This window comes from Lonchura striata, chromosome 2, assembly GCF_046129695.1.
Source record: "Lonchura striata isolate bLonStr1 chromosome 2, bLonStr1.mat, whole genome shotgun sequence".
Classification (NCBI taxonomy): Eukaryota; Metazoa; Chordata; class Aves; order Passeriformes; family Estrildidae; genus Lonchura; species Lonchura striata.
In genome coordinates this window covers 35,802,111-35,827,923 of record NC_134604.1, presented here as the reverse complement: position 1 = coordinate 35,827,923, position 25,813 = coordinate 35,802,111, and the positions used below count along the sequence as shown (strand labels likewise).

The window sequence follows — 25,813 nt, the reverse complement described above, 5'->3', positions numbered from 1 at the left end:
AATTAGTGTTATCCTACTTTCAATTATTATTGAAAATAACAAAAATAAGGAAGCCTTCCTCTTATCTACTGCTTTCACATTGACAATCACAGTCCAGAGTAACTTTGCCTGCATAAACTGAAACAATGGTGCCTTCTAATTGATTAGTGACTTATTTCATTTGACCAAATATTGGTATGATAACAATTAAGCACTCAGCATTTAATAAGATGTACATTTATCAGATTACATATCAAAACTTCACTTTGCCTGCTAAAGCTACCCTATCTGCTTGTAAAAAGTATTTTGTTGATTTGACTATAGAGTCCTTGAATTTCTTGTTCATTGAACATTTAAAAGCAATGGTTTATTCTAATTTTAATATTGACTACAATTTTAATGCATTTATTCTGCGAACATCATGCCTAAATTGTCACAAACTTTTATGTATACTTAATACAAGGGAACCTACTGGGAGCTGACTGATGCATGTGTGATTGCACTGGGTTATGATTTTGTTCTGTAGGAAGACCTCTGGACTTCAGCAATCTTTCATTTTATCTTTTGTAGAGAAATTAAAGTCTGCAAACCAGAACAAGTTTTCTGCTTGCAGATAGCTAGATGGAATTGGAATACAGGAATAATCTTTTTGATTTGAAAAACTGGTCTGCGTTTTTACCATGACACCTGACATTTACTTCAAATGCACAGTAGTCTGTCTCCTGGGTTTGAGAAATCTCATTGATTTTTAGAGAGATAATGTAGGACAGCTAATATACTCTTTAGCTCTATAAGGGATATGATTATTGTTGTCTGCTTGATCATTTATCCTTTGTCTCACACAATCACTTATCTCTCTTCCTTGTTCCTTGTTCCACATGCTACTAATCAAATTAAATCCTGAAAACTGCATCTCGGTACCACCTGCTACACCTAGCACATACAACTCCATACTAGAAAGGTTTGCTTCGCATCTTGCTTTGAAAAACTATCGATTCCACATTGAAATCACTGTTCTAAAAAATATTACAGCATTCAATAGCTCTATTTACCATGAATGGTCCAGCTTTACAGTTTGTAAACAAAGCTGGATGATATGAAACTGGTGAGAGACAACAGAATTGCACTACCAGGAGAAAGGAACAATTCAAATGCTCAGAGAATACCTAAAAATAGCAGTGCCTCTAAGCCATGTTTGGAAATATCAATACACAGGCCGCTAGTAGCAAGCATCTAAAATTACTTTAGAGAAGACACTTCTGAAACAAAAAACATTCTGTAATATCTGTCCTATTCAAATTAAAAATTCTTATCCTTAGTCATGGTTCAAATGCTGTTTATTTATGTATAAATATTTAAAAATATATTTCAGATGCTCAGACACATTGCTAAGTCAAAAAGACTCAATCAAAGAAGTTGAAATCCCAGTTTCTTAGAGTTGGCTGGTAGCATACAAAATTCAGATTAGATTAGTGGAGATGCCAAAAGCAGAGAGAATAGCTGTCAATCGCCACTAACATTAAAGCTTTGTGTTCTAGTATGGCAAGATTTCAAAAAAAAACAAGGGCTGTTTTCAACTAATATTTTTCCTATTTTGGATAGTCACAGCCTAAGATTGTTCATTAAAATCTCATCAAAAAACTCAAAATAACAATATTTTCAAATTCAATCATTCAAATCAAGAGTTTTCTTGGTTTTTAAACCATGAAAATAAAACATTGGGTAAGTTGCTAATGATCACCTCCAACACCTCTGAAGTTCATGCCTTTATATACAGAATAAATCTGTACACCTCATGTACAGTTATCACACTGTGAAGAATATATGGCTTGAATATAATGGAAAAAATCTTTAAAGATGTCTTTATTTTTCCTGCCTAGCCATTCATTTTGTTGCTGGACATGAAGTCCACAAAAGCCATCTCTAATAAAAAAAGAAATTGTTTTATGTGTTCATCCATCTTCTTGTTGAAAAAAAGCTATTCAAGTTCTTTAAAAACCTATTCTGACCACCTCTATTATCAGATATTCATCAGGGTGGAAAGGACTAAATGCCAGCAAATGCAATTCCCTCTGTATTTCTTTGACCCTCCCAGATTTAATTTTTCATTCATAGGACCCAATAATTATATTTCTTCAGTGACTCCACAGTCAGTCAGACAGAGCCAGCATGCAGGGTATAAATGTCAGCATGTGCCAGGGATGCCTTGCAGGTAAAGCAGCTGTTTAAAAAGTGCATCTCAAAACCAATACAGTGATTCCCCTAAATACAGGATTCTACTGACAGGAACATGGTTCCTAAAAGAGAAAAATACCTTTGTTTTGACCTCAAATTCTATTAGCTGTAAACATAGCAGCATGGACTCTACAAAAACATTAGAATAAATTGAGCTTTAACATAATGAAATATTTAGGGCTCAGCTGATTACTCATTTCTGCTCAGCAGTGGAATAGGCTAATAGTCCCACTTTCCTATGTGAAATGAAATACAATGCAGGTTAAGTTGATTAGGAATAATTACAAGCTGATGTTCTTCTACCTCCTGAACAACATGAGACCTGTGGTATCAATTACAGATTTTCTGTACTGCAATGATTCACACACAATATATGCAAGTTGTCTGTGTGGCCAGTTCAGATTCCGAAATTTATCTAAAAATTCATTTAGAAAGATTAATTTCCAGATTTAAGTAGTAGTTTAAAGCTACAGTATGATTCCTGAATTGGTCCAGTAGACCAAGCCAGAGACATCAAAATAGAATTTCTTTCCTTAAATCTCAATTGAGCAAATTATTTTTTTCTCCCCCTCTCCCTCCTTTTTACCACCCAAATTGTTCTTGAAGCTCAGTTTTATTTTAAACACCACCTTAATCATGAGATGATTTGAAGAAGAGTCAGGGGAATTTATTATCTCTCTTTGGATTAGAGAGATAAAGAAATCTAAAAGGAGGATGTTTAAGCACTGAGACTGCTTGTCCAGACTTGAGCAATCTCCAGGTTTTTGATAGTCACAGCTTCACTGTACAAGACCCTGAGCAAACTGATCTGCCTTAAAATTGGTCCTGTTTTGAGCATGATGGCTGAATGACAGAACTATCTTCCAGATGATAGCCCTTGAGCCACATGCACTTTTTCTGCATAATTCCATTACTCAAACTATTTTTCAATGCATAGCTGTTTTACATATTTGAAATAATCATATTTTAAAATTATAGCTCTAGATAATAAATTAAAAATTGGGACTTGTGAGAAAACCATTTCAGACTTCACTTAGGACAGGATTAGTTTACACAGTGACCAATTTATTTTCTGACTGCACCACAGTACAGTTGTAACGGAAACTAAAAAGACAACGAGATGACATCTGTGGAAGCTTTATAGTCTCACTTTTATCACAAGAAAGAAAAACTTTGAAATATGAACTGTAGGCAGCCAATGATAAGTTACTACCCATGCCTACAGAGTTCCACATTTCTATGGGAGGGGATAAAAACAAATTGACAATTTTTAGACTATGCCAGTCAGTGCAAACAAAATCTGTTTCCCTGTGTTAAATATCAGCATTTCTAATACTGTAAAGATGCAAGAATATTATCATTATAGTTGTGCATTATTCACATTTTACACCATTGTCTTAGTTAAAATTGAGGTTAGTTAAAGTTGAGCTGTCCACTCAGAGCTGTGTTCTACAGTTAACACTCATATACACAGATATTCACCAGCACAGGATTAATATTTTCTATCAGTACTTCTTCATCCTTAGTTTTGGACACTGGCTTGTCAAAAGGAACTCATGCATACATTAAGAAAACAGAGTAAGACTTCATTGGGCTTTTCCATGATAAGTGGGAAGATTTTACAGCTAACACAAGTAAATATTAACACTAATGAAGTGAGATGAATTGAAGAAATAGTATCCAATATATCTCCATGACAGATACTCTCATCTCCGTGATAATCAAACCTTTCAGTAAGTACCAAAAAAGTACCAGCACTAATTTGAAACTTCATTGCTTCATCTCACAGCCTTAAACACCGTGGTGTGCAAACCCACATCTAATGAACAGATCTGTGTGCGTGGGCAGTTCAGTGGTACCTGACACCTCTAGAGCAGCTTCAAGAGAGAATCATCTTACCCTTCCACAGAAATGGTCCGCTGCAAGCTCACTGTGGGTGGACGCGTTGCAGTGCTGTGCTGGGAATGACTGTACGGCCAAGGAAGAATAAAGAAAAGCATTTGTTAAAGACATAGAAATTCCTCTTGCCCTTATTGTCTCTAGAAGTTTAGTTAATGCCAAAGTAGATACAACAATCAGATGGTTTTACATGTGTCTAAAGCATTTTGACTTCAGTGGTGCTCATCTGTTCAAAAAGGGCTTAATTGTATAATCTCTCTTGTTTAAATTCAGCTTTCGTTTCTCATTAAGAGCAGAAAATGAAGATAATAACTCCCCCTTATCTTTCCTACTCATTTTTAATATATATATATCCCCACACAGAGTTTAGTAACTTAAAATAACTTAAATGCTAATTATTCCACTAAATATACTAAACATACAATGAAAATTTAATTTCAGAACAAAAGGTAGAACAGCAAATGATAATGTAATCAATCTAATTTTCAGTGTTTCTCAGTAAAAGAGGGCATGCATTCCTTAGAATTCCATCTTGATGTAGTTTCAACACTAGTTCTATCAGATTTTAAGCAGCTTGAGTCTTTCCACATGGATTTTTTATTAATCTAGGACACAACATTTAGGGAAAAACATGTTATTATTTCTATAGCAAAGCACAGACTCTCTGAAAAAAAAAAACTTTTTGATTGATTTTGATTTTTAGGCTTCTCATATGTTATACTGACATGACTAAGAAACCTGAGTAATAATAATAATTATGTTAAAAATACACAGTATGCACTAATTTCAGTATTATACTATGGTTGAATAGTATTATAAGTACAAATGGATAAAAAAGAGCATCAGTCAAAGGCAGTTTTGTGACAATAAATTGCACTCCTTATCCAAGACATCCAGTTTAAATAAGACTTTAAAAAGCAGAAGCATCTGGGTGTATTTTCTGATTAGTTTAAATGACTACAGCACATAGTGAGGCCCAGTATTAATAATGCAAAGTGCACAATAAAAATAAATCTTTATGTCACTTTTATATCACTGATTCTAATAACTGAAGACTTTGTCTTACTTTCAAGTTTTGCATATATGTCAAGCTGCTTGTTCAGCAGCAATATATCTTATTTAAAGAAAAGCACTTCATTTGACATTAGTGAGCCACACATCTATTTTACATGAATTTCATCCTGTAGCACAGTCAATACTGTCTGACAGAAGAGATGCCTTTTTGTTTTTGTGTAGCCCATGGAGTTGTGATGCCTGTCACTCAACAAACAGAAGTCCTGCTGCTTCCTGGTATCTTCTCTTGTGACCAGTGTGCTTTTGTTTTATGTTAGTATTTATCCCTACTGAGAAGGTTTCAGGTTTGTGGAAAAGTATATTCCCCTTCTAAGAAGAGCTGCAGAGCTTTTTATCTGTTTTATAGCAAACTTAGGAGTACCAGAAGTTTCTGGGATCATGATGTGAACAGAATAGCTGAGTGGGACAAACACTGAAGAATATTATATGAATATTGGTTAAAATTTCACATTAAGTTTGCATGTACAAAGAACTTTACACCCCACTCCTGCCAAGTGAGGGGCTCATCTATCTGCAATATTCCACCCATCAGAAAACCTTTTTCAATCATAGGGATTTATGACACAGTATTCAAATGAGCCCTCACCTTCTTTCATGAAAAGAGTTCAGAACTGATGATATGAAAACTCATTTTCTTTACATAATTATAAAAATCAAGTTTGATGCTTGATATGAGCTTCTAAGGTATCATCATGAACACAAATGACATCTTAAAGCCTAAAATGAAATTTAATCATTGCTTGACACAAGTTGCTATTGGAGACAGAATAATAGTCTGATATGATTCCTAACTGACTTATTGAAAAGATAATCTCCTGTTGAATTCTATCAAACTGATGGAACCAGCAAAAAGAAGCCAATTTCATCACATGCTCAATACACTTGTGCATTTGCCATGTCTTTTGCAGCACAGAAGAAATAAAGCTTTCTGCTACCAACACTTCGTGATGAATGCCCAAACATATCCCTATTGAGATATATAAGCAGCATAGTTTTAAACAGACAGATCAAAGTATTCAGAGTTTGACATTTAAGCTTATAAAAATGCTACCATTCCTCTAAAATGATACAGAATGGACCTCCTACTAATTTTAGTAATATAACGTGACATTAGTAATATTTCAATATACCACCCAGTACTACAGCCACACAAGACGGATTTTCCCTGGATAAAAGAATTTTACATCCTGTAAAAGACCATTTTTAACTTAAATCCATTTTATTTTAGTTCATTGAGACAAGAGGGATATACTGTTCTTGTAAGACAATTCATAAGAGTGAAGGAACAAAGAATGAGATTGTAAATTAATAATAAGGTGCAAAACTGGAAGCAAAGAATCCAACCTCTCATTTTAATGGGCTTAAATTGCCTTTTGTTTTAAACTTGTTTCTCAGGCAAGGTGAACCATTTCATGGCTTCATTAAATAATATAATAGAGCAGCCTAGTGTTCATGTAATTTTTTAAATGTTTATAATGAAATAATTATATCAGTAAATATTATAGAAACAAAATTTATATAGACAGCTTCAATTCTGTGCTAGGCTAAGAAAACTCTGAAGGCACTTTTGCTGTGTGGGTGATGCTGAAACTGGAGGCAGCATCATAAACCCCTCTTTCCCCACAGGGATCGGGTGATCTACCACCTTCCCTTCCCAAATGACGCTTTCATCCTTCCAGAACATGCCAGTGGAACCTCTATCTGGGATGTAACACTCATGTTAGGGAAATACTTATTGTGTTTTAAACTTCTATAATGCAAAATTATGGACAAACCACCATTAAGGGATCAGACTGGATGATGCTCAAATCAGTTCATTCCAGAGCCTGTCTATTGCATTGACAGTAGAAGAAACAAGGTTTTTACAGTCCAAATCTTTTCCTCTTCTCTTTTGTTTAGATAAAACCAAGAGACGCTGTCTTTGCAAAGAGAGTACTAGAAAAGTCATTAGCTTTCCTCTCTCAACCCTGAACCTCTATCAACAAAGAACAGTTGTCCTCTATTTGCTATAGCCCTGATTTAGGAACCCTTTTGTTTTCATATATCTTTATTTTGACAAGTCAAAACTGACAGTATTAAAGTTGTTTTCTTTCTAAGTCAATTGACCTGCAACTTTTCATAAAGATGCAGTGAAGCAGCTGTGGCACAGGCTGGGTAGAGACCTCTCTGAACACTGACTTTGGAGCAGCCATTCTTCAGCTCTCAATTCTGAAAATGCCACACAGAAGAAAAATATACAAACTCCATTTGTCTATCAATATGTTCTCTGCAGGAAAAAAAAAATCCAAAACAAACAACATCAAAAGCAAACCCAAAACTAGAGCTCTGAGTTATTCTTTGTCATTCACAATACTAAAACAAAAAAGAGTGATAAATGCAATATTAAAAAATTCCACAGGAGACCAGTGAAGGGAATGCTAATACTGTTTGTTTTTATGATATATTCTCAGCATGTTGTTTCTTATGTCAAGGATTGAAGGTAGCACTGCAGCTGTTTATAAAGCTTTTAAGCTTTTGATTTGATGGATGTAAGAGTTTAGGAAGGCAACATGCTTTAATTCCATTAATGTGGAGTTTTAATTCAGCTCAGTGAAGTGAAACCAGCTTTTCCTGATGCTGCCAACAGCTAAACTCCTAACTTAAATGAGTTTTTGCACTCCTGTGAGATTAATTAGAAGACCAGAGATTGCTTTTTTTTTTTTTTTTTTGCATTAATTTAATCTCAGCTACAAATGGTTTGATAATATCCAGTACTGACAGTTACTGACCCATGTTAGAAGTGTCAAACTAACCAGACAGTCTCCCATCAGAGGCAAACAGGAAACTTCAGGGAATAGGACATTCAACCCTGCTACGTTCAGATCACCCTCAGGTAACAAAGCCAGACATGAGATGTAATGCTGTTTTCATGCACAGGCACATGCAGTGAGGACTTTAGCAACATAACTCAAATTTTAAAATGGCATCTGTACATCTGTTGTACAAATAGCATTGCTAGGCTAAATAGCTACTCATTAGAAAACAGGTAAGTAATAAAATGAAGGATTAGGCTGTCACTCAGCCTACAAATATGTAGAATAAGGACCACACTACATCTCTATTCAGGTTCTCTGAGGCAATTTCACTTGCACAACTAAAGTAAAAAAGGTTGCTAACTTATTCCTCCCTCCCTGCCTTCCCTAAACAGTTTTCACAAATAAGTTGTTAGCCACATTCTGTAACGTGAAGTATTGGAGTTACTGCAGTCCTAAACTACTGTCATTTAGCAATAAGGAAGAATGCAAGGTGGAGCTGTGACTCAGAGGAATGCTTCAGCTCCCGGAATAGAGCTAATTATCCACCTTTGTTAGCAGTGTGCCCAAGTCAGGTACCTGATCTTCAAAGTGGTGAAACATCCACTGACTTCAAATATACTTCCTTATGACTGAGGTAATTGCAGGAGATAATGATTACCTTTAAAATATAAAAAAATCTTACCTTTTTGAGAGGATTTGTTCTTTCAGTTTGAGATACAAGAGTATTTGAAACAGCAGAAGTGGTTTAGAATGATGTGGGGGGAACTGAAAGTAATTAGGAATGCTGTTTAAAGGAGTAGAGTGGAGAGGACATTTTTAAAACAGTTCTACATGTGAAATTCCCATGTAGAGTAAATACAGACTTGAAGTATTGTGAAGAACTCAGCATTGAGTAAATTAGGGATAGTGAGTGAAAACCATTTAAAAAACCTTAATCCAATCCTAAGTGATTGTATTCCTTGTTCATATCTTGGTATTTTGGACAAACTTTTGGGTCTTTAGAAATGGGGTGCCTAAATCTCCACAGAATTCCAAGACATTCTATTACTTTAAAAAAAAAAAGTAAGCTTAAGTCTTCCTATCAGCCTCAGTTGTAATACTACTGTTGTTATTATTGCTATCATAATTATTTATGATACTGTAATGATTATGAGGAATTATAAATCTCATTCTGGGAGCTGAAATACACCCTGACAAAGTTAGTTTGAAAATTATACCAGCTGAGGACTGAGGTTTACATGACAAAATATTTACAAGTGAAAAACATAGAGGTGTGTAGAAAAAAAAAAAAGGGATAATGATAGAAGAACAAAAATCCAGCACTCTCAGTTACTTAAGCAGTATTGGATGTAAATGATCCATGAACATAACACCTGATTTTGTCTCTAATTGCAGCTGTGGAAGAGGACATAATGCTATTGCCATGAATTTAAAAAGGGAGTGTTTGCTCAGGACCTGCAGGAAACCTCCCGAGGCACTCCACATGGCCTCCCAGTTACCCGCAGCTCAGGGTACCTGGTACCACGCCCAGCACTGGGCTGGCTTTGCAGTTCCTAATGGAGAAGGCAGCTGTCACCCTCCTTCCTGCTCTTTGGCACGATGCTTACGCACTTCTACGTCACTAATGATTTTTGCCAGACACTCAAATGTTGTACCTCATTTCCTGTTGCTATCACTCCTAACTCTCCCAAGTACTAGAGCTTTCAAAGCTGCAGACACAAGTTGTAATGAACTCACCACAACCCCCATTCACTGTCACCCTGTACCACCCAGGGGAAGTAGGTACAGAAATCAGGAGTGAAGCTGAGTCCTGAAGGAAGAGAAAGGTTGGGGGCAGGTGTTTAAAGGTTTGGTTTTATTTCTCATTACCCTACGCTGATTTAATTGAATTACTTTCACTGAGTTGAGCCTACTTTGCCTGTGATGGTGATTGATTTCTCCCTAGAAAGCAAGAACACACACATACATATATTCTTTCACAGAAAGGGTGCATGTAGCAGTTTCCATCAGTAGCTTCTCTGCAGCAGCTGCAACACCCAGCACTCACCACAAACCCCAGTTCTGATGGATTTCTAGAGCTGCGTGTTGCTCCCACAATAAAACAGGACATTGCACTCAAAACTTATTAGGTCTCCAAGCAAGTGACAACTAAAGTATTTGCACCGAACTTCCTTTGCAGTTTAAGGAAATGTCAAAAGGCATTAGGAAGGACTTGAAAAATGAGTCCACATTTAAGAAACGTTGACAAAACTTTGACAGAAATCAAGAGAGAGCTCAGCAGTTTTAGGAAAATTCATATAGGCATAATAGGAAGAATCATATAGATTCTTCATATAGATTTGCCATCCAAAACCACCAAATGGCATGTCAGACGTGTATTAAACAGTTGTATTGTGGAGGGAAGGTGGAAGAGGAAAAAAGAAATTATTGGGTAAGTTTTCCAGTAAGAAAACTGCTTCTATGGTCTAAAGGGAAAGCTCATCTATTCTACAGTATGTGAATACATAATAAATTTTGAAATATTGTAAACTAGTAAATTATTCCTAACAATGCTAGCAGGCAGCAAGCCTTGAGTCTAAGAAAGTGTTACGACCAGAATTTTTAGATGACTTGTTTTATTATTGTCAATAAAACTCAAGGAAATCCATTTTTGTCAAAATAAAATTTTGTGGGAGACATGTACTCAGTAAGAGTCTAAGAAAACAAATGGTTAAGCAGACACTTGAAAAATCTGGAAAACCTCACATTTTCATGTGCTTTTCCTCCACAGTCCAGAGAAGTTCATCTAAAGTTAGGCATTACACTTAAAAGACAATTGAGAGATCCCCTCAGGAATCAGACACTCCTAATTCTTATCCAGGATCCATAAAAAGTGAGTATAATGCTCTGTCAGAGCAATTTTGTCATTAACAAAAATGAACCTTTTTTGCACTTAAGATGACACTTGAAAAATATAGAACTTTTGTACTACATCTGCTTGTTTTTTAAAGGGAAGGGAAATCACAGATAAGCCTAACGACAGAATTAAAATAAGATCAACCTATTAAACTAACTGGCAAAGTTTCTATCCCTCTCCATCCAAAGAAAAACAAGCACATAAAATTCTTCTTATGCTGGAGTCATTGCACTAAATTTTACTCATTTAAGATAAAGTATCTGGAAATTAAAGTGATTTAAAACAGCAATGAAGTATTGTCTGATGGGAAACCATACCATGCCATTATTAAACATTTCTATATGCTATTAGATTCTGTATGATTTTATTTGAATAATAAAAAAAACTCCAGAAGTTTAAGTTTAATATTGTATACGACCAAGCTCATTTTCTCTGTGCTTAATAACCTTCAGGTGTGCATTGCACTGAATTACAGAGAAGGAGTATACTCAGCTTCCACAGAAGTGTCTGATTAAAACAAACAGGACTATCACAACAGAAAGAATATTAATTTACAATTTAAAATGTGTTAGAAAAGCACACTCCATATTGTAGTTATTCCTGATACTGTGTTTACTGCACCTGTGTGATACCTTCTGATAATGTTATCCCTATCTGGATATACATTATCTCTGTGCAAGCTAGGAATATGGGTTGAATATGTCTTTTTTTTTTTTTTAACAGAGCAGAAGTGAGGATGTAATCCTACATAAGCAGCTATTTAGTCTCACTTCCTCTGTCATTCAAAGCAGCCCAGCATGCAAGTGTGCATGTGCAGCTATACCAAGCACAAACCCAACAATCCTAGAAAAATACACAAAGAGAGAAAAGCAAATGCAGAAATAACACAATGCACACAAAAAACATTCCAACAGGATAAGGACAAACAGCAAGGAATGGCAATTTGAAAATGGAGAAGTATAAAGATTGCATTGTCAAAATGAAAGGTGAATAGTGAAGCGATTCAACAATTTAAGCTCTTCTGCTTCTAATCTAACCTATATGAAGTATGATTTTTGAATCTTTTATTTAATCAATAGAAGTTGGACTTAGCATTTCATGGGAAACATGGAGTGTCTTCTACCATTGGGTCTAATGATGAAGTATACACTAAAACTAGACAGGAAAAAAAATTAAAACAGTATTAAATTTTCTCATTCTGGGGTTACTCCCAGTGAAGTGTGAGGCATAAGGACCTCCCAGAGAAGATGAATGTCAATATTATCTACCCACATTAGCAATTCATTTTGCCTGGCTTTGATTATAGGTCCCAGACTGGATTAGATAAATGATGATATACTATTTATTTATATGTTCCATTATGTCAATCCTTATATTCATAAATTGACATATAAACCACCATTTATTTAAAGATGGTTATTAAATTCAATCTTTGAAGAGATATTTAGCTAATTAGGAGAGACCTGTGAAAGGAATTTATCAAGAATTTGACTCTACGCCTATGGTACTCATTAAGGTGAATTGTTTAATTACAAACTTAATAGATAAATCATTTGAGTAAAACATTGGAAAGTGGTTTTAAAAGGTTTCCAAAATTAGCAAGCACGTATACATGACTGAGCCAATACACGGTCAATTTGTGATCCTTCTGGTGACTAATTTAAAATCACCGAGATAAAATAGTGTAAGTCCTGAACAAAAGCCTGTTTCTTCTGCTGAACTATACAAGTATTTCTTATAGATTAGGGATCATTCCTTATAATTACAATCTTCTCATCAGTGAACCAGCAAACCCAAGGCTCTTGGGTTATTTCAAGGTTACTTTAGTATAAGGACACTGCCATATTTTTTCTTTGTTCATGTTTCATTTCTTAAACAAAGAGTTTAATCTAGAAATAAGTCTCTCTTTGCTACTACCAGCTAATTATTTCCCTCTGCAAGTACTATTGTACTTTGCTTCATATATGTTTTGGCCAGAACCAGTTTCACTTGGCCAACTGAGATTTAAAATACTGCTGCTTAAGAGAAAACACCTGAATAACAGACAGGGATGTATAAGGAAACATGAATCCATCAATACATATGGTCACAGTTGGATTTATACCAACACCTCATCTAACTTAACTAGTGCTAGAACCAGAATTCCACTGTTTTTTAGCACTGTAAAGAGAAATAGCCACATGAGGAAGCTATTTTGGAACATGAGTATCTTGTGTCCATATTTATCCTGTGCACATGAAGTGAGCTATCATTGCAGCATTTTGCTTCAGCTCTCCATGTTTTATTTTTGAAGAGAAAGCAGTTCTGCTGAAAACTTATGAGTACCTAAAATCAATGAACACTTCACATACGAAATATGGATCATTTAGATGATAGAAAAAATTATGGAGGATAAGCCCATGCATTGGATGGTCATCCATATTTTCAGATCTTGGATTCAAGATCTTGGCAGGAAATTCCATGGCAATAGGTTCTTCTGTTCAGAGCTCCTTTGATACACTACTTTATTCCAAGTTACACCTCTCTTCCAACATATCAGGGAAGTCTACTATTATAGAAAATACTTGTTCAAATAAGCATATTTTTTAACCACTGCAAATCTCCAAATACAGTTTGGTAAATACACCAAATTTATCAATAATTTACCAATGATCTGGCAAATCAAAAAACCCAATGAAGGTTCTGTTGCTCATTACCTCTGGGTACAAAAATGAGAACTTCTGTACCTAAGTTAAGTGGAACAGTTTCATTTCTGTCTAATTCTTCTGGGTCAAAGACAGGCCTGGATACATTCTACACCTTTGAGACATCTAAATTAATTTAAACTTGGATCTTATTATTAAAGCTATGATAACAACTGTAGCTCCAGAATCCTTTTATATACAAACCAGAAATTGTTACACACCAATACCACACAAAAACCCTTCCCTATAAATGTGGATGCAGAATGTTTAAATTAGTGCTGGAAAAGAGTAATTATTTCAATTTATGCATTTCACTGATGGCAACCCAGACCTGTTTCTTATGGTAAATGTTATGATATGCACATCTCCAGTTGAGAATAGATGTAAAATTGTCAGCATTTAAAAAAACAAAATGCAACAGAAGTTTTCTCACATCAAACTTCATCTTATTCTCTACACAGAGACTGGCCTACGCCTCAAGTGGTGCAATGCTAATATCATTTAAATGAATTTATTAGGACCTCTTTTTAATTAATTTTGCTTTTCTTGTTAGAAATATAAAGGGTCTTTACAATACTACCAAATTCCTGGATATGAATCAGTCTATGAATCAGCATTCCCAAGTCAAATGGTAGCTTTCACATTTTTCCAGTGATTGATATGAACTCAAATGAAGATTTGTCAGATTTTAAAAAAGAGAATTACACTGATTTGTATTCATATGTACACTACTAAAATTTGAAGTAGCACAGGGTATTCTTAATTTGTATTCTTTCTTTTTTGTTCCTTTTGGCAAGTGGGTCTGAAACTTCCTAGCCTCAAAAAGGATTTCTATTAGGACCTTAGTAAAGCTATTTACTCTCTCCATTTGCCATCTCCTTGTCTCTAAGAAAACAGATATGTTACATGTCCAGATTCTCACAGAGATTGGAATAATATTAAGGTAGACAAAATTAAAGCTGTCTGGAAGCTGAAGAAATCATATAATTTTCCAAGCTGCATCAATGTTGCATTTCTGTTAATTGAAACTAAGTAAAATTATTTATTTCATTTTAAAGTGGTAATGCAAGAATAGTAGAACTGGAAAATTTAAACATGAAAGAAATTAAAGAAACCCAGTGTGAAAATCTCACAGCATATTCTATTTCACTGAACAACATATTTACTTCAGTTTTATAAAAATCCCCCCATTATTATATAGTGATTACTTAGAACCATAACTTCATATTGCAGGATTGTGTTTTAAAGTTTATTGATAAACAACAGTCCACGCTGCTTGATTTAAGTTAACAGCAAATAGATTTACCATTTCAGTCATTTAGGAATTTATTTGCCATGTGATGCTATTTCTTTAAGAAGGATATGCAGTAGTACATTTAAATAAATGGAGGCCTTTTGAGAAACAGTTGTTGTAATGCTACAAAAAATGATGCCATGTGATGTGGCACTCAGCCTTGACATGAAAACTGCTTATAGTATTGTGCTACCATGTTATTCTTTGTTTAGCTCTAACAAAGTCATGTAATTCTCCTGTGTTTGTTGAGATATAATTTGGTTTTGGTATTGTAATGATCTTCCTTTGCAGACACTTGCTGCCTAATCCCACTTTTGTCAAAACACAAAATTCTACTCTTCCAATTAATTCAATTCACTATGGTATTGTACAAGAAAAAAAAAAAAAAGGAAAAGTAAGGAAAAAGAGTTGAACATGATTCCTGTATTGTTATCATTGTCAGCATAGTTTGCATCTTTGATATTTTGTTCCAAAGAACAATCTAAGTACCCTAGCTAAAAGACCTATTCTTGCAATCCACGGCATACCAATGTGAATGCTAATTGCTGTGTGATGATTACAAGAAGTATCTGGGAAACCAGGCAAAATCCATGAGGAAAAATGCACTCAAATTTCTATCAGGAGTAAAGTTCCTCTCTGCATATTTCCCTTTCTAAATCCTGTGGACATACCAACTAGAAGTTTCCTTTGAGCCTCAATATTCAAGGCAGCACCTATGATTTCAGACACTCATGAATTCATCCCTTACTTCAGATGTCTTTGTAACACAGCAATTCTTATACACTTTGACTGAAGCAGGATAAAAAATGAAATGGTTGTAAAGGTTTGATATAAAAATGAACAACCTTCACTCATACTGCTGAATCTGAAATGTCAAAATTGAATTCTCTTCTGCATGGTGCAATGACAACATTAGGTGAGTTTGTATCCTAACCAAACCTGTATGAGTTCTGCTTCCAACACAGCCTGTACAGCCATGCTCTTACCACAGATACTATGCAAACCCTCCCACCTGCAACTCTTAGTCACTGTACCTCGAATAGACTCAGAGTTCTCATTATAGTATATGCAGCCTTCAGCAGATCAGTAGCTGAACTGTCTACACATTGCTGGTTGTGCCCAAGTCAGCTATGAACCAGCGTGGGCATTTAATTGGCAGCAGGTTATTCTGCTTCATCAGCTAACCCGCCTGGGCTGGAACCAGCTCGGGACCTCGGTGCTGCATTGGGCTGCACAGGGCACTGCACTACCAGTGAGCAGTGGCAAGTGGTATTTGGCTTCCGTGCTGCATACTCCACCCATGAGGGCTTCAGTGCAGCTCAGGTGCACATCCTAACGTGCTTTCTTCCTACACTGTGATGGCTTCACTCTGCTCTTTAGGAAAGCTTGGCTGCAGATACAGTCATTGCTATTTAGAACTCAGCTGCTAGAGTTGTATTCTTTTCCCTTCTTCCCACTTCATTAAGTCTAGTGACTTCAACATCATAAAAGCAAGAATTATAATGATCCTAAAAAGATAAAGCAAACAACTCCAATTATCTGTGAAATGATGCATTTTCTGCATGGAATATGGAAATACTCTAGAAGAAGAAATTTTCTATGCATCTCCCTGGGAACTGTAAAGTTTCTCTTGCTGTATTTCCTTAACAATATTGAAATTTTAATTTTGAAAGTCAAACCAAAAGTTCCTCTTCCCTTTGTCACCTAAAAAATGTATTTTGATATTTTGTGACTTTCACTGACCTTGCTTTTACTGCAGTTACAGTAGTAGTTTTATGCACTATAAGCATTATTAAAAAAAATCAGATAAAGTAGTTGCTTCTGGTGCTGTTCTTTAAAAATGAAATAAAAACCTTTTAAAGAATTAATTCTTTTAAATCCCAAAACATTAACAAATTCTAGGTACAAATTTACAGTGACAACTTGGCTAAATTTAAGTTCAACCCAGAAAGGTCAGTTGCATAACTAGACATTTACGAAATTCAGGAATGTTTAGAGACTGTAACTCTTTCTGCATACCTAATGCATATTGTTTTCTTCTTTTCTTTTTGGCAGAGCAAAAATGAAACATCTTCCCAATGACTCCATATTGGTATGGCAGCTTATAATCATTATAGCTTATGATGAACTCCTATGTCAATGTGTCCTGTTATTGAAAATTGGCACTGAATATCTCTGCATGTGTGTATATGGTTTATTAAGGGCAGTTTCTTTCCTGGCCTTTTCAATGTTTCCCCTGCACTTGTGTGGAATAAATAAGCATCCATCTTTCTGCTCCCCCTTTCCTCTGTTCCCTGCCCACCCTTACTACTTCTTAAATTAATACTTTTAAAAAATTATGTTGAAGTACTGTAACTGGGTAACTCACACAGTAAAAAATGTTAACTCTGAATCTACCCTATTCTCTTTTTCAGTTTCAAAACGAGGTTTAAATATTTTCAAACCCCCAAGAATTTTAGTTCAGGTCCCAAGGTACCACACAGTTAGTGTCTCTTTTGGTGACACTGAAAATCAGTAAATTCAGAATAGCTTTAATTTGTTGTGCTTGTGTTTTAAAATTACATTTGGGCAGAATTTGGATGCAAGTATAGAGATAGTGGTAGGTGAGTTCTACAACCTCAGAGCGGCACAGTAGGTCTCTGAGAAGCCCCCAGTAATGCTCTTAAACATTTCTGTGATCCTGCATAGCACGACTTTGTCATTTCCTACAGACACACACTTTCAGAATGTTGAACTAACATGAAAAAATTACAGTGCAAATTTGTCAAAGAAACTATGAGTTGGAAGAGAAACTGACTGAAAATAGGCACAATCCTAGTGTGCTGGGATAACAAAAATTATCCTTTAAACTCTGAATGCATATTCTGAACTGAAGTGGAATCTACAACAGTAATTGCTAAGATCTGAAGTCATATTTAGATCTCACTTTAGGTTATATCATTAGATGACAACAAAATAAAAAAGCGAAAACCAAAAAGTTTTCAAGTAATCGCAAGATAATTTTGGTGGCCAAAAGCATAGCACCTCTAACCACCCAAACCCCACAGTGATAGCTTTAAAATATTCTTTGTGAAGGACTCGGTTACTGTTTCTCACACCAAACAGGAAAGTGAGAAAATACTGAGATGAATGAACTGGAGTGAAATAGCTTTAATTGGGAAGTTAAATGGGGCTGGTAAAGGGCTCTAGCAAGTTTATGCTTAGGTGCCTTTCTGCTTGAAAAGTGAAGAGAACAAAAATTCTATAACCAAACTGAGATTCCGAGCAAAATTGTTGAGGTTTGCAAAGCAAGTGCTTGCCAAATGATGGAATTTAAATGGAGATTCTTCCCTACAGCTTTTTGGCCTGTATTACACTGGCAAAAATTTCACTTTTAAAATGTAATTTAGGCACTTCCAAATCTGTGTCTTGTTGGAAGTCACTTGGACTTTAACTCATGGGTTTATCTGAAAGCTCATCTTTTACTTTATGACAGTCAGTTCTCTAACAAATGTAGATTTATTTCCATCAAAATGGACTTAAATCAGTAAGAAAAGTTCAGCAGTCCTCTCCCTACTAAAACGAACGTTTAACCTAAAATAAGGATGATATTTATTCAGATGGCATTTAAAAACAACTTGCTAACTGTAGCACATGTACCTAAATGTGCTATATAGGTAAAGGGGAGTTTGTATTTCCACAATTTCTTTTTTATTCTCTGCTGTTTTCCCCATTTTGATAAACTCCTTTGTAGTATTTGTATTGTCAGACTGAATCAGGGAACAACTTACAACAACTCCCCAGAGTTATGTTGAGACTTTCAGTCCAGCGAAAATTTAAACAAACACCTTAAAATTTTGAGTGTTATGGTTTTCATTACTTGTGTCACTCTGAAGTCTCTGTAGATGGTTCCAGTTATATATTCAATATTTTCAATAAGCAACAAATGTTTTTTTGAAACAGGAAATGTAAAGAGTACTGATCAATAACTATTTCTGCAGTAATATGAGAAATAAACAATAGATTTCATCACATTTCTCTTAATGATTGGCTGCATGGCCTTTTACAAAGAAAGAAATGGAAGAAAATGTGACCTCTGTGTTTCAACCTTTGGTTACTAAAATCAATTTTCCCTTTATAATGGGAAAAACTTATTATCCTTATAGACACATAAAGGTACTTGTATGTTGTGACAGTGGGGAAAATAGAAAAGGAAAACAAAACCATGTAGAAATTTTAGTCTAGACTCAGGTGTGGATCCCATCACATCTAGAGCTTTCTTAAAGTTAGTATCTTTCTGTTTCTGACTATTCCATTAATTAGTATTTTATACTTTTTGGACTGAAGATGTTAAGCAAAATCACCAACTACAAGTGAGGAGGATCCAATTTTAACAACTCATTCAATTTTGCAACGCCTCCCACAACATGGTCCCCCAATAGGCTTGCAGGATCATTTGCCTAGCACAGACTCAGAGATGTTCCTGATTTCTTCCTCCTGATTTCTGCATCACAAATATGTTTATAGACATATCCTTGGGTAAAGTCAGACCTTATTAGACATGATTAAATGAACAGAACTGGACATATTTGAAAATATCTACATATAGAGCTCATTTCAACAACAAAAAAATGGTGGTAAGTAAATACAACACAGTCTGGGTGCCTGAGCCAGCACTACATTATTCCAGTGGGATTACTGTAGTGCAAAATAAGACTAGTGCAGGGCTGAGGGAAGGATCATTATTACTTTTATAATTCTCTCCCATTTCCCTGACAAATTACACTGCTGTGATGAGAGGTCACACCCACTTTCCATGATGTGTTCTTTCACTCTGTTTAATACTAATGATCGCTCTTTTTCTGCAGTGCGGAAAATCATGCATATCTCCACCTGCTGGAAATATCTTTTAACCCCAAGGGCTGCTGAGGGTGTCTGTAGACCCTTGCCACCCATTTCACAACTGGACAAAAATGAAAAAGTTTTGATTTTCCAAGCTCGTACAACCTGTCAGTGGCACAGGTAAATTTCTCAGTTTCCAGCCCTTTGCTCTGACCAGAAAGCTTTACTGCTCTTTTCTGTGGAGTTACAACCCTGGAAACTATTCTTTTCCCAACAGACACAGCACAGGGAGCCATAGCATAGCTTTATTTACCTTGCCTCCACAGTAATATTTAATTTCTAAGCTCAGAGAACTCTCTCATGGGGTAAAAAAGTAATTTCTTCTCCAGGTTAAATTTATTCTTGATTTTTCTGATGAGCCAAGACTAGCAATTACTGTGACAGATGGAGTGATGATTTTTATGATGTGGAAATTGTCCACAGGAATGAAACTGAAATCTTCAAACCTATTTCTCACAGTGGCCTTTAGACAGTTGTCAGGTAATAATTGTCACTGTGGACAAAGTTTGAATTAGTGAATGGCTCCAGTAGCTTGTTATTGCAATACTCCTTAGCAGAGTGACACTTTCTGATAAATTATTGTCATTTATTCTGAATATACTTGAACCAGAAAGGGAGCCAATATATGGGTTTAAATTTCTCCCAACACTCAGAAGAATCTGAACATTGTGTTTGTAATTTTAGTACTCTGTCATTTTGGAAGAACTGTTTCAAGGTGATTTTTCAGAGAGCAGAATGAGATGTTTGAGAGGCTGCTCATGTACATTGAAAACAATTACATATCTCACAGAAATGACCATTTCAAACAAGAATGCTGTGTGAAGTTGGTTAGGAACTGGCTGGGTTTCCATGGGATATTTTCATGCCTTGTATTCAGGCAGCAAGTGCTGCAGGCAGTGTTAGTGGTGAATGGCAGCCTCTGAGGCAGACATCAGGCACAACTTCAATTTAGAGGGTCATGGTCCACCACAAGCTCCCCATGCCTGGTGACTGGCCCTGGCCAAAATCCTTAGGCACAAACCTATTAGAAATAGCCTGATACTTGTCTAGTCTCCTGGTTCCAGTCTTCACCATTAATCCAGAAAAACCACATAGAGACTAACTTTTGATACTTTGGGAAGATTTTCTGTGACTTAGAGACTGAGACTCAGAACTTGCTGACAGGCATGGAAAGGAAGGAGACATCTTTCCTTTGTTCACTGATGTCTCTTTGTAGCTCTGCTTGTAATCAAAACAGCAGGAAATTTTTAATACTACTGATTTAAAGATGTTTTCTTACTGAAAACTGTCTTTTTTTCTTCTGTAAAGACATAGTAAAGAAAATACTGCTACTTAACTGAACTGAATATTTCTGTCCATTTTATGAGCTAAGAATATACAGTTTAATTTTCATGAGTGCAGGCTGTGAACAAAAGGAGATCTGTAACACAAGAAAAGCACATTATCTCTGAAAATCAAACCATATTAAAAAAATACGAAACATTCCCCAAATGACAGAGCAGAACAAATACCTTAAATTTTCTCTTTTTAAAAATTTATTCTAGTCTGTTTAACAATAGTAGTTATTATTCTTAATATAACTGAGAAGATTACTTTACTGACAAAGCAAAGCAAATAGAATTAAGTGACTTGCTCAACTGGAGAAAATTAGTCAGCAGCACAACTGCAAATAAAGCCCAGCAGCTCTAACCTGAAGCACTGCATCTAAACCTGAAAGGCTTTTGAAACTTTACATAATTAAACACTTGAACTGTAGAGGTTTTATGCCTTGACATGTTAAGATTCTCCTGCAAGCATGTCTCTGAGTTTTTGAAAATTGCATCTTCCTAGCAATTTTAATTAATAGCCCCCAAAATAGAGGACTCCTCATGAAAAAAAATGAAAGCACTTAAGTGAGTTTATAGGAATGTTTGTGCTTATTAGGGTCAGAGATTCACTCAAGCAAAATAGCATGTGAGCTGAGATTGAAAGGCAGCATCATTTTTCTTTCATTAACCCTAACAGTTATATGACTGGATCATTGACTTGAAAAGAACACTTCAGTCAGGATTAAACAGAAATTATAGGAAACTGTTCCCGTTAAGACTTTCTAATTTGTTAATTGAAAGTGATAAAGAAAATCCACAATTAACTTTTATCATTTCCAAAAGATCCTTAAATAATTTAAAGGCCTCAGGAGGCTGATTCACAAGCAGGGACAATCTACATTGAACACTGCATTTAAGTTGCAGACAGTTAATCAACACAGTTTATGCTGATTGTATTTTCCCTTATAACTATAAAATATTTCAGATCTGAAGGTGTTTTCAGAAGCAGCGCAACCCTGTCAAGCATAAGGTGCATGTAGTTGTGTTCATCTGGGCTGCATCCTGCCACCCACTGAGGTGTGGTCCTGCCCGTGAGTCAAGGTCTCCAGGCTTATTTTTAAAGAGGTCTAGGAGTTAAAGAAGTGCTTGAATTGCTAAAGATGTTGTTCAGAGAGTGAAGGCTATAGCACTTACATAGCTGATTCTCACGGAAATCAACAAGATGCTTCAATTCCCTTCAGTATGAACATCAGCACCCAAGCCAACCCTTGTGATGACCAGTTTAATCTTAAATTGCTTAGGAGTTGCTATGTGCTCTGTGCCTCTGCATGCCCAAATTTGTGTATAAGTATGCCTTAAAAATCACTTCTCAAAACTAAACCCCACAGTATTCACTTTTTTAAAATGCCACCTTCTGATTCCAAGGAGCTACTTCACTAAGAATTATTTTAACCAGGTATCTTATATTTTCAAAAGATGGGGTTTTTTTGTGACTTTAAGGTTAGATTGCTTTCATTGACATTGAATAAACTGAACCTCGGTATTGCCTATTTTTATGGTCAAAAAATCCACATTAAGAATTGTGTGTCGATTCCTCTCCACTGTCTTTAAGCAATGTTTTTTAATAGTAGTACTTCATTATAAATAAGCTTGCTGTCTGTGGCTGGATTGTGTAAAATGCAGATCAGTCCAGAAGCTGATCTGAAGGTGTTAAAATAAAAAGCACAAATCTGCACTGATTCTTGTTTTAAGTATCTGAGTGTTTACATCCATTTGACCTAAACAGACTATTTTCCTATTTTGTAATTAGTATTTGAAATTTCTACCAAAAAAACCACCAAACAAACAAATAACCAACCAGGCAAACTAAGAGAACTAAACAGTTGAAATTATTTTTTCAGAAGTTATTTTTAAATTCAAGAAAGGTGGTTGTGTTTATGTGGGCCAAGTTGAAGACTCAATTTCATAATATCAGTGCTATTTTACTAGTTGTTTGATAGGCTCCATTCTCAGGTTGCCAGGCATTTCAAAACCACAAAATATGGTGAGATGTGTTTTGGGAGATATAATTCCCATATTAAACACAAGGGATTGAACGGAGGACAATGAGTACTCCTGTGCAGTGTGAATTTCAATAAAGATGACAAGAGCCTCCCTGGAAGGCAGCCACACACAAGTGCAGTTTTATGCATCACTCTGCCAATAAGCTCACTCCCAGCAGGTTGCTAGGAAAGAAAAGGCTGTGCAGATATTAATAATGAGAGAGTGACTACCAGAGAGACTCACTAGTCACACCTTTGAGTGCAGCTACCTTAACTTCCTCCCAGGCTCTGTGAACAGCTATCAGCACCTCCTCAGTGGTCTTCATGGCCTGTGGAGAGATCCCAGGGATCCCTAAAACTACGTGGAAGGACGACAGGCAGCAGTGCTTAGGGCAGACATACACAAGGCTGGCTGCAGAGACCACAGGAGTGGGGTGACCCTTCTGTGCCACACACTGGAAGCAGCATCACACACCAAGGTTTTGAACATTGCAGTCTCCTGACTCATATGCCTGTATTAATTTCAGCACACTTTTACTCCTGTGGCTCTTCAGAGCTCCACAGTGCTCAGTTACCTTTGAATACCAATGCAAAGGCACACTGTTTTCTTCAAGACTCTGCCCTAGAGCCTCATGCCAATGTTATCTTCTCTCCCTAATCCCCATCTCAAAGAAAGTAGAGGTGGTTCTAAAAAAATGCTGTCATTAATCTGATTCATCAACTATATTGAAATGAAATCCAACCATTAGTTCCTTCCCTACATGTACTCAAAAAAAAAATAAAAGGAAAAAAAAAAAAAAAAGCAATCACATGATCAGAGACTCATAAAATTTCCTAAATACCTATAGAGTAAAACAAAAAAGTAAACAAAGCCAACAATTTCGAGGCAGCCCTTTACCAAAAAGTATACTAGAGGCAACTAGAGGGCCAGAAAGATTTTGGTGAAAACAAGGATGTACATTCTAGGAAAAAACAAAGCATTTTTCAAATGTATCTTTGTGGAGGGGAATGCAATGAATTTCTCAGTGCAAGCCTAGGAACACTTTGTGCTACACAGTGTTGAAATAAAGTCTCGTGTTTGTAGAAAGAGGGTTTCATCCATGAGCTGTGATTTCCTTTCACTGACAATAATCTTCTATTTGTAGACATAATAGTCAATAATGACAGGGGCCAGAACATGAATATTCCACATCCATTCCCACATGCTGCTCTGAAAGGAAAACTCACTACTCCAAAATTCTCTCTCTACCCCTGCCTTCAATGGTACAGATTTTCAGCTGTTGCACATTGACAGAGCTCTCTTAATATCAATATATATGAACTGATAACTCAATCAAAAAACAAATTACACTTATCCTAAAATGGAAGTACATTGTTCTAGACCTCCAAATCTCCCAGGAGTTGACGGCCACCATAAAAGCCAGGGTTATAAACTTGAATTTATTATAGACAAATAAAGCTTTGCCCTATGAATTCTCTGCCTATTAAGTTAATGAGCCTTGACAAAACAATCATCTGAGGAGCAGCTGACAAATTATCTGGAGCAGCAATTTGAAAGGCGTTGGCCTGCTTACAAACATTTCAGTTGAGAGAATATGGCATCATGTTCCTCTTCCTCTGGAAGAGTCATTTGTCAAACTGAATTTCTTGCAGATGAACAGCAGATTCCCAATATTGGAGCACTGAGATACAACAATAACTGTAATAATTAAAACAAATAAATAATCCCTGCCATTTCCTCCCCAAACTTGAGGCTCACAAATTCTGATGCAGAGCTCTTTCTAGGAAGTTTGGATGAAGAAAGCGAGGTACATTGTAGTTTTGACTGGAGCTCATTGAAGTGTTTAATGTAGAGGAAAAGAGCTTTGAGGAGTTCAGGCATGTAGTGGAGAACCTTTCAAAATACTTGGTCAGTATCTCAAAATTTTTTTTTTTTAGTATAACTTCCCACAGAGATGGTGATCTCACAGCTGTGGGTTTAAACCAAGTCTTTTATTGGATTAATTCTTCAAAATTTTCAACACAATACAGTCCTGAAACACATTGCCTTTGGGAAATTTAGGGCTGTGTACATTAAATACTCTTGGAAGAACAGCCACTTGCATTAGGGCAAAACTGATATCAGTACTTTTCTAAAATCTGTTCTCCAACTGTGAATACTGAGTCCATTTGGAAATTGAATCATGATCCGTTGTAAAGCTGTCACTTTCCTCACCAAAGGCATTTGCTGAAATATTATTTCAAATGTCTTCCTCCACACTCAACTATTCAGAGTCCTGTGGAAAAGATGACAGTACTGAGAACATGGAAAACTGTCATCTTTTCCATCTGAATGTTATTTCACAGTATGAAGGAAGTACAAATTATAGTAATCAGTTGCCTCTGCAACAGCATGTAGCAGAGTATAGCACAGCACATTTAACCATGAGCTGTTTTTGTTCTCATATATTATGTTCTTTTAGCAGTTTTTGTTGGACTGATGATTTAAACAAACTCATTAAATATATAGGAACTAGAACTCAAAATTACATCAAAGTAGAATGAAGATAAATGAAACCTTGTTCTTAAAGAGAATTGTTAACTCACACTCAGTAGAATAATACCTAGCTTTCCAAGTCCTGATGTCAGGCCATCAAATATCTGATGACCGAGCAGTCAATCAACCAATCATAAATCAAAAGAATGTACAGAATTATACATTCAGGTGCCAAAATGGCCTAGTTTTTT

General features: G+C 35.8%; 1 protein-coding gene across 25 annotated transcripts in view; it reads right to left on the bottom strand.

Moving 5' to 3' along the window:
* The window catches only part of DLG2 (discs large MAGUK scaffold protein 2), a 989,662-nt gene that overhangs the window by 230,675 nt on the left and 733,174 nt on the right, over positions 1-25,813 (bottom strand). For all 25 annotated transcript variants that reach the window (XM_031505123.2, XM_031505124.2, XM_031505125.2 and 22 more), the window contains one exon: positions 4,114-4,182. In XM_031505123.2, the coding sequence (XP_031360983.1) occupies positions 4,114-4,182 (69 nt within the window). The remainder of the gene's footprint in view (positions 1-4,113; positions 4,183-25,813) is intronic.